At 43.0% G+C, this 10,297-nt stretch overlaps 1 protein-coding gene across 1 annotated transcript; it reads left to right on the top strand.

Moving 5' to 3' along the window:
* Positions 1–4,165: 4,165 nt before the first annotated feature.
* LOC127294158 (transmembrane 9 superfamily member 1) lies at positions 4,166–9,949 on the top strand. Its single transcript, XM_051323909.2, has 12 exons — positions 4,166–4,383; positions 5,734–5,926; positions 6,035–6,139; positions 6,258–6,275; positions 6,363–6,451; positions 6,529–6,681; positions 6,846–6,980; positions 7,452–7,618; positions 8,367–8,461; positions 8,594–8,967; positions 9,088–9,361; positions 9,458–9,949. The coding sequence occupies exons 1-12, from the start codon at positions 4,297–4,299 to the stop codon at positions 9,523–9,525; spliced, it is 1,758 nt and encodes a 585-aa protein (XP_051179869.1). The 5' UTR covers positions 4,166–4,296; the 3' UTR covers positions 9,526–9,949.
* Positions 9,950–10,297: the final 348 nt, after the last annotated feature.

Here is a 10,297-nt window from a genome sequence, read left to right as displayed (position 1 = left end):
AATAATAAGATTACCAGGAAGCTCATGAATGGGGCATTTGAGCATTAAAGACTTCAATCTCCCCCACGCTTGGGCAATACTCTCTCCATCATGAGGCCAAAAATTATATATGCGGTTCTGATCCTTGTGAATTTCACTTGGAGGATAGAACTTAGAATAAAACCGGGGCACAATATCATTCCATTCAAGAGAATCCCCATTATCCAGTAATTTATACCAGTGCGCCGCTTTACAAGACAGCGATATAGAGAATAGTTTCTTCCTCACTTCATCCATAGCAATACCTGCACACTTGAATAAACCGCATAATTCATGTAAGAACAGTAAATGATCTCCAGGGTGGACAGTTCCATCCCCTGTATAACGGTTATCCACTACACGTTCAATAATTTTCATAGGTATTTTGTATGGTATCTCTTCCTCACCTGACGCCTCATCCACTACCTTTGCAGTAGTAGTAGATTTTCCAAATAAAAATTCAAGAGAAGATCTCTCCATAATGAATTATGGCAGCAAGCAGAAATAAAATCAGCACAAACAGTAAAAGTTTCCCTTACCAATTCCACTTACCAATAGCGCTTCACTCCCCGGCAACGGCGCCAGAAAATAGTCTTGATGACCCACAAGTATAGGGGGTGTATCGTAGTATCTTCGATAAGTAAGAATGTCGATCCCAACGAGGAGCAGAAGGTGTTGACAAGCAGTTTCGATGTAGGATTTACTGTAAATGCTCACAGACAAGTATTCAGGGGGTTTTGATGTAGCAGATGAATTAAGTACGAGTAAGTAAAGTGCGAGAATAATAATTGCAGCGAGTGGCCCAATCCTTTTCAGCACAAAGGACAAGCCGGTTTGTTTACTTATAATGACCAAACGTTCTCGAGGACACACGGGATTTTAGTCTAGTGCTTTCGCTACATACGGCTAATTAATCTTCATTGTTTTGATAAGTGTTGTGTGGGTGAACCTATACTAATGTACTGCCCTTCCTAGGACTAATACATACTTGTGATTATACCCCTTGCAAGCATCCGCAACTACAAGAAAGTAATTAAGATAAATCTAACCACAGCCTTAAACTCTGAGATCCTGCTATCCCTCCTGCATCGATATACCAACGGGGGTTTAGGTTTCTGTCACTCCGGCAACCCCGCAATTGGCAAACGAGTACAAGATGCATTCCCCTAGGCCCATAAAGGTGAAGTGTCGTGTAGTCGACGTTCACACGACACCACTAGAAGAATAACACCACAACTTAAATATCATAACATTGAATATTACTCAACCATACTTCACTACTAACATTTAGACTTCACCCATGTCCTCAAGAACTAAACGAACTACTCACGAGACATCATATGGAACATGATCAGAGGTGATATGATGATGAATAACAATCTGAACATAGACCTTGGTTCAACGGTTTCACTCAATAGCATCAATAACAAGTAGAAATCAACACCGGGAGAGTTTCCCCTATCAAACAATCAAGATCAAACCCAAATTGTTACAGCGGTGACGATGTGCAGCGGTGGAGACGGCGGTGATGATGATGGAGATGATGATGATGGTGATGGAGATGATGTCCAGCTCGATGACGGTGACGATGGCGTCGATTTCCCCCTCCGGGAGGGAATTTCCCCGGCGGATCTCAGCCTGCCGGAGAGCTCTTTTCTCTCTGGTGTTCTCCGCCCCGCAGAGGCGGCTGTGACTCTTCGCGGCTTATCCCCCTGGAGCTTAGGTTTTCGGGACGAAGAAATACGCGAAGGAGAGGAGGCCAGAGGGGGCTGTGGGCCCCCTCCCCACAAGGCGGCGCGGCCAGGCCTTGGCCCGCGCCGGCCTGTGAGGTGGGCCCATGGCGGCCCTCCTCGGCTCCCCCTTCTGGCTCCCTTCGTCTTCTGGAAAAATAGGAATTTTCATATAATTTCCGTCAATTGTTGATCTTCCGAAATATTGCATTCTGACGGCGCTTTTTCCAGCAGAATCCTGACTCCGGTGCGCGATCCTCCAATAATCATGAAACATGCAAAATAGATGAAATAACATAAGTATCATCTCCAAATATGAAATATATCAATGAATAACAACAACTTATGATACAAAATAGTGATGCAAATTGAACGTATCACATCGTAACGATCAACGAAGATCTCCCGAATAGAAGTAGATCTGTCGATGAAGTTGAAGCTGTCGATGCTTTTAGAGTCGTTGTCTAGATCGGAGTCCGTGAACGACCCGAAAGACATCCCGTTGAACAGATTGGCGAGATCTCCGCCGCGGCGGGCTTGACGTAGCTTGTTGACGAAGTTTCCTCGTCGCTTGACCTGATTGACGACGATGATCCCGAGAAATCGGGACCAACCGCTAACGGTCCCGAACAAATCAGTGCCGCTAGACGATGTGATCCTTCTCTCCCGATGCAGAAGTGGAAACTTCCGAACGTCATCTCCATTGGCTCCTCCAGATAGGCATATGCATCCACACAGGCGGGAGGGTGAGAAACAAAATCAACGAGACCAGTTTTGATTTGTTTACCTCCGCCATCACGTTGCTTGCCACCGAAGATGTCGACGATGTTGAACGTGCCATCGAGATCAACTCCTTGTCGCCTCTAATCCCCACGGTCGGCACCAATTGACAAGGTATTAACTTGTCAATGCCTACAAGTTGTAGACTAGGGTTTCGTGGAAAGTAGAGGGCAAGTACATCTCGAAGGTTTCAGCCGAAAAGGTGCTCGACTGCTAGAAACTAGGGTTGTGTTGACAATGAATCGATCCTTTCTTTCTCACTCGACTCCCCCTTATATAGGAGGTGGAGCCGAGGGTTTCGTGATGTACAAGTTACAAACAGCGGGAGACTCTTTGAGTTTGTCCCGTATAATTACAAGTCTCTATTCCTAATCTATCTCTATCTTCCATATCGACACCTTATTGGGCTTCCGGGCTTTGTATCTTCGGATCGTGGGCCTTCAGTAAACCCCGGGTACCTTCTTCGGCAGACCCATTGGGGATGCCTATGTCACCGGGGCAGGCGAATCCTGGTGGCCTCGATCCCCTTTAGCTTTGGCGTGCTCTCGCACGCTCGTCCATGGCATCCATCAACCCAGACTAGCAAGAAGCAAATGGGGAAAGGGGACAGGAGGAGAGGAATGATGCGTCCGCCTGGTGCTGGGGAAGCCGACGCGTGAGCTCGCACATCTGCATCTACTAGGGGCGTCGACGCCGGGCCTCCTGCTGGCCCACGTCGACGCCATGGAGAAGACGCTTATGGTGGGAGAGAATGATGATAGCTACTGGCTATGCTCGAAGTGAGTGTACGGGTGGAGAGCTCGAGGAGGGGATGGTGGGCGGTGTAAAGAGGTAGTCGGCGGGGAAGATGCAGCGGCGCGACGACGACATGATGAACTCGTCGAAAGGAACGATTAGGAACAAGAGAGAGAGGACTATTAGGAGATTCACAAAATTAGCAAAACGTGGACGAACGGGTTTGACCGATCTTGCGGATTAGCTGATCCCTCTTTTTCAACGAATATTCCTTTTTGGTGAATCAGTCCATCCACCTAAATTAGAACCAAACACCATCGAAAAGGGATGATCCAATCCCATCCCTCGTTTGGTCGGCAACCAAACACATCCTAAAACAAGCGTAACTTTTTTCATACAGAGTCCGTTTTCAAAGTATGGCAACTCAAGTTGTTCAAAAAAAAATCGTATGCATCCAAATGTATTCTCTAAAAATCAAGATATGGCGGCTGCCTTACCTTACCTAATGGGAGCTTTAATGACACCGATTTGCTTGGAAGCAAGACAATGAAAGACTTGCTTATGCAGCTTAGGTCCGCGTAATCCAGTTGTCAAGAAGTAGAAGGATATTGAATTTAACCAGTTGCAGTTAAAAAAAACCAGGCTAAAGCGATGAATATGACATGTGGTCCATATTTTTTAATGATAGTATAGATTTAAGATTTGTTTTTTCCTGTGAAAAACAGTTCTAGGGTTCGATTTAGACCAGGTTCTCAAGTTCAGGTACAAACGATGGAGATTCAAAGTTAGGGCTTTCATTTTCTCTACAAGTTAGGTACTACTAAAATAGACATTTTTTTCTTGTATATATCAAAACCAGAGGAAGACCAACAAATACTGCATTTCCCAGGCACCTCCCCACAAAACTGCAGCCCCCAAACTGACGTTCGTATGGGACGGCAGCTCGTGGTCGGGCAAGACTGAGACGAGCGAGACCCCCAACCCGCGACCACCCTCCGCCCGCCCAGATCTCGCCGCCACCGCCGACGACGGGATGCTCCTCCTGCGCGCTCTCCTCCTCGCCGCGCTCCTCGCCGTCGCGCGGCCGCCCCCCGCGTCCGCCTCCGAGTCCGACCACAAGGTGCGCACCACCTTCTCCCCTCCTCCTACTCCCGTACCTAGATCCAAGCCTCCCACCCTGACACCCACGCGCCGGTCACCTGGATCCGTCCTGGCGCCGCGCCGGATCTGCCTATTGTTGCCTGGGAGTTGTCCATGCTTAGTTCGAGGTTTGCTGCGGCGTGATCTGACGCTCTGTGATGCGATGGGCTTCACGCCTAGGAGTTTGGTAGTTACTGCCAGTAAGAGCGTTTCGCCGGCCTGCGTTGGGAGGCTACTTGATCTCCTTCGCTGCAAGAAGAGTGCACAAGAAAACAGAACAGAGCCGCATTAGGACAAAAAAAAGATGTTTTGGTACATCAACTTTCGGAACAAGTCTCGGATAGCTATACTGTTGTCCAGTGAATTTGCCTTGGTAGGTCTTGGCTCTTAAATAAGATTTTGGATAGACAGGACACTTATCCTAGCTTATGTCTGAATCTGTCTGAAGTTGTATCTTCCTCGTGTTTAGGTTGGGACTATGGAGTAAGCTAGCTGTTACTATTCCAAGATGTAAGCTATAAAGTAATATACTGAGACAATGTCTTGCATACACTTCGCAACCAAACGGAGCCTCACAATGAATACAATACTAGGAGGGGTGTGGGCGTGAGGGTGACGGATTGGGGTGTCTTGCGAGGGTAAGCCGACTACCGGGGGCCCACCTATCAGTAACACACCCACATGCAATGGACGCCCCCCCAGGGCCACACGGCAGAGGCACAGGACGGTCAGCACTGTTCATTGCGATCGGCAACTCACCCGACCGAAGGCACAACTAACCTGGCTTACAGTTTTAAGGAATCACCGCACATTGTTTGGCACTTTTTTCTTGCTAGGCTGAAGTTTACTTGTTGTAATGTTCTCAAATATCAGAAGTATGTAAGTGTGTTCTGATTAAGGATAGCAAATGTTGGAATCCCTGTTAATTAATTGCAAGACTCAATTGTAAGGATAAACTCATTCTATCCTAAGAATGGAAAGTTTTGGTGGCTTTGAACTTTCAATTAATATATTTAAGAGGATGTACACTTTCACAAACATCGCCAAGAGAAAGTTAATTATTTTATTTATTGACATTTTAGCTGGCCAAAAATCCAAATGTTTTTGAACAGTGGGATGCCCTTACCAATCAAAAAGTCTGTCTGCCATGGATCTTAGATTTCAAAGTTTCACTTTGAATTTTTTATGTTTGTTACGGGCTTGTTAGTCATCGTGATGACAACAGTTAGTTGAAAGCACCATTTTTTTTCCTAGATGCTGATATGCTATCATATTGAGAACATGTTTTGCCATTACTAAAGATCTCAGCTTCTTATATTTCTGTGTGCAGTACAAAGCTGAAGAACCGGTTAAGCTCTGGGTAAACAAGGTTGGCCCGTACAATAATCCTCAAGAAACATACAACTATTACAGCCTTCCATTTTGTCAACCATCTGAAAACCCTGGACATAAATGGGGTGGATTAGGAGAGGTTCTGGGTGGAAATGAGCTGATTGATAGTCAGCTTGATATCAAGTTTTTAAGTATGCCCATCTTGTTTCACGTACTCTGATTTGTTTATTTTTTATTCTGAATTCTTTAACTGCTTGTTCTTTTCTACTAAGTGATTGATTGTTCTATTTTTTTTTCAGAAAATGTGGACAAGGGCCCCATTTGCACAATTGAACTTGATGCTAAAAAGGTTCAGCAATTTACTGATGCCATCGAAAGCTCATACTGGTTTGAGCTTTTCATAGGTATGAGGAGCCGTATTTGGTTAATGATTTCAGTCTTGGTGCGTTTTTTTTTTTGTTCTGGTTCTGACATTCTTTTTATGCAACTTTCTTCCTTTGCCTGCCGTGCAAAATCACCTAGATGATCTGCCATTGTGGGGTAGGTAACTCTAAACTGAAATGTTCCATGGTCCTTCAAACATTTTGTACCCTCTTTTGATAATCGGGTGTGTTTTCCTCTGAGCAGGTTTTGTTGGGGAGACTGACAAAAATAATGAGAACAAGCACTATCTCTACACCCACAAGAATATTGTTGTTAAATACAATGGCAACAGGGTACGTGTTGCGCTTATTTATGATCTTAGAAATTAGCTAAAACCTATATATACTAGTTAATAAAATTTCCTTTGCAGGTAATTCATGTCAATCTCACTCAAGAGTCACCTAAGCTTCTTGAAGCTGGTAGAAAATTGGACATGACATATTCAGTGAAGTGGATTCAAACAAATGTGGCATTTGCAAGGCGTTTTGAAGTTTACTTGGATTACCCATTCTTCGAACATCAGGTAATTCTTATTCACGTCGTTTGCAGCCTAGAATTATTTAAGGAAGATTTTTTGGGGTGTCACGTTTTCTCCATGCTATGTTGATTCTAACAAAGAGTTGACTATGCTTTCTATCTAAAGAAACCCCCTGAACGCTAATCTGAGTTTCAATTTTTCATGTTCAGATTCATTGGTTCTCCATCTTCAATTCTTTTATGATGGTTATCTTCTTAACTGGTTTAGTATCAATGATATTGATGAGGACCCTGAGAAATGATTATGCAAAATATGCTCGCGAAGATGATGATCTTGAGTCACTTGTAAGTACCGAATCTTAGCACTTCTGTTTAATTATGTATTCCCTCTGGACGTTGGTGTTAGTCTTTTTTTCTTCTACTTTTATGAACTCCAGTGGAAGTTTGACTACTGGTCTTATCATATGATTATATGAATCTTAAAAGCTACACAAGTATCAAAAACATGAATCTGTACATTATTTCCATGCAAGGGGTTAAATATCCAGGATTAATTAAGTACTACTTAGCTAAACCAGTGGCAGAGCCAACGAATTTTGGAGCCTGGCCAAGCAGCAAAATAGTTATTGTCTATGTATGCCTAATAAGCTGCATCGACAAGCTGTCCTGCCTGGTAGCTGGTTCCTCCACTGTTAAAAGTCAATTTGTATGGTTGATTTTCCACATTGGCATTTGTTTTGACCGGAGTTAAATATCGGATTCTTCCAACAAATCACTTGGCACGATTCTCATCAGTTTCACTGTTTTTTCTTTCAGGAGAGAGATGTTAGTGAAGAATCTGGATGGAAGCTTGTTCATGGGGATGTATTTCGACCTCCACGCAATCTAATGCTCCTGTCTGCTGTTATTGGTATTGGCACTCAGATGTCTGCTCTTATCCTGCTTGTTATTGTATTGGCCATTGTTGGCATGCTTTATGTTGGGTAAGCTCGAAGCCAGCTTTCATTGTCTCTTTTTTCTTACGCAGTGCTTTCAAAATGAAGTAGGCACATATATGTACATAGTTTTGGATCCATGGATATTTTCATCTGTAAATTAGTGCATATACATTTCTAAAGGAGCTGAAGATTACATACTATAAATGGATGAACATTTACAGTGTCTTCTATTCTGCATTCACATGAAGCTGGAGATTTAGGGACATGTTATAGACAGTTGAACGCAAATTTGTAGTTTTGGTATGTCATTACTGTCATTATGCAGATTTACCTATGCACAGGGCAGCACCATGCTAGGGCTGATAGCCAGTTAAGATAAATAAGCATAATAGTAAGAGAAAAAATGTAGAAATGTAATGTTATGCCAATCTTATCTACATGATGGAAAGGATATTTGCGTGCTCATACGGAACATGTTGGAATCTTTCTATATGCCATAACATGAAAATAAGCAAGATACAAAATGTACTTCTTTAGTCATGTGGAGTAACTGAATATCTAAAACTTATCTTGGGTTGGACAATAATGTTCAGCTATTATAAGTTTCCATTGCCTTTTTCCCCTAACTAAAATGTTATAATCTATATTTGCCAGAGAAAGAACAAACATCATAACTTTGACATCTTCTGATGTCCAGACATCTTACTTTCTGTTATAAAAAAAAGTTTGTTCAGCTAGTTTGACTTTGCATTAGTGTTTCCCCCTAACTTAAACATTGTACTCTATTCGTCAGACGAGGAGCTATCATCACAACCTTTATCGTGTGCTACGCGCTTACATCTTTCATTTCTGGATATGTTAGTGGCGGCCTGTACTCAAGGAATGGTGGTATGGTTTTCCACATGATTTCATTTTCTTATTTCCTTTGTTCTGCAATCCTGAGTAGATTCCTGAGTTTGAGTGTTGCCACTTTCTGTGTCCTTTATCTCAAAGTCCACTCTGGATTCCTTGATTTTGCAGGCAAAAATTGGATAAAGTCTATGATCCTCACTGCGTCCCTTTTTCCATTCTTGTGCTTTTCAATTGGATTAGTGTTGAACACCATTGCTATCTTCTACCATTCATTAGCGGCTATACCATTTGGCACAATGGTTGTCATATTTGTCCTCTGGGCTTTTATCTCTTTCCCGTTGGTGCTATTGGGAACTGTAGTTGGTAGAAACTGGAGTGGTGCTCCAAACAACCCATGCCGTGTGAAGACAATCCCACGTCCCATTCCTGAGAAGAAGTGGTACCTAACACCTTCAGTTATCTCATTAATGGGTGGGCTTCTCCCCTTCGGCAGCATCTTCATTGAGATGTACTTTGTATTCACTTCATTCTGGAACTACAAGGTAAGAAACCAATATATTGGTGAACTATGCTGTGAAACAAATGTGTCTCTGCATTTTTATCTGAGGTTCTTTTCTTCTAATTTGATTGATAGTTGACACAGTTTCTTTTGCCCTTGGTAGGTGTACTATGTTTATGGCTTCATGTTGTTAGTCTTTGTCATCCTCCTAATTGTCACGGTATGTGTCACTATTGTGGGCACTTATTTCTTGTTGAATGCTGAGAACTACCATTGGCAATGGACATCGTTCTTCTCTGCTGCATCTACCGCCTTGTATGTATATCTATACGCTATATACTATTATCACGTGAAGACAAAGATGTCAGGCTTTTTCCAGACTAGCTTCTACTTCGGCTACACCTTGATGTTCTGTCTGGGTCTAGGGATACTTTGTGGTGAGCTATGAAACTTACCTGTTGTCATTCTGTTTGAAATCTGTATTTGGTCTCTTTTAATCTTCATTTGACATTCGGCATTCTGTTTCTGTTTAGGTGCTATTGGCTATCTGGGATCAACCCTGTTTGTCAGGAGAATCTACAGAAACATCAAATGCGACTAAATTGCTTCTCCAATTCTGTAGGCTATTAGTGCTTAGCAGATCATGTGGGGTTGTCACAGGTCCAGTGTGGAGTAACGCTTCTAAGATTCTAATTAACTTTTGGAAACTATACAGGAGGTTGTTCTCCCTTCGAATACCTTTTTCTTTTCTTTTTGGTCTATCTACCTCTGTGATGGAACTGGCCACATAAAATGTATACTTATATTAGTTCAGGAGTTAGTCTCGGTACTGGGATTTACATCTAGCTTCCCTTTTTGCGGCAGCCTCTTTTGGTCAGGTAGTATGACATCATTGATGCAGAGTGCAGATTCCAGTGGACAAAATTTGCCCCTATTGTGGAGTACAACATTCATTTTCCGTCTCTATTTAGTATGTAGAAGCAAACCATTATATATTGAATTTTGCCCTTAGAAGGCTTGCTGAATTATTAGCCGACCAGCTAAAACAACGGAGCTGCTAGCTTATTGGCATACTATATTGTCTGCACTCTGCAGGCACTACAATCTATGCCGTGTTATTTTGTTCTGTGTATTCAAGGACGGGTAACCTGTTACCTCAAATCCCAGTGGCTCCAGCCTAATTGTGGCGATGACAGCCATGCCTAGGGCTGACCTAGTAGGATCTGAACCATTAGTCTGTTACTGGCTTAAGAAGATTAGTGACCAAAACCACAACCCACCCTCTTCCTTATAGAAGGTTCCTCCGGTTTTAAGGTACAACACTCCATATATATTGAACAACACGGGAGTTCGTACTCTTCCTTCCCCCTTCC

Source organism: Lolium perenne, chromosome 4 (genome assembly GCF_019359855.2).
Source record: "Lolium perenne isolate Kyuss_39 chromosome 4, Kyuss_2.0, whole genome shotgun sequence".
In the NCBI taxonomy this organism is placed as follows: Eukaryota; Viridiplantae; Streptophyta; class Magnoliopsida; order Poales; family Poaceae; genus Lolium; species Lolium perenne.
Note: the sequence above shows the minus strand (reverse complement) of the source record. Positions and strands in the feature narration are given on the sequence as shown.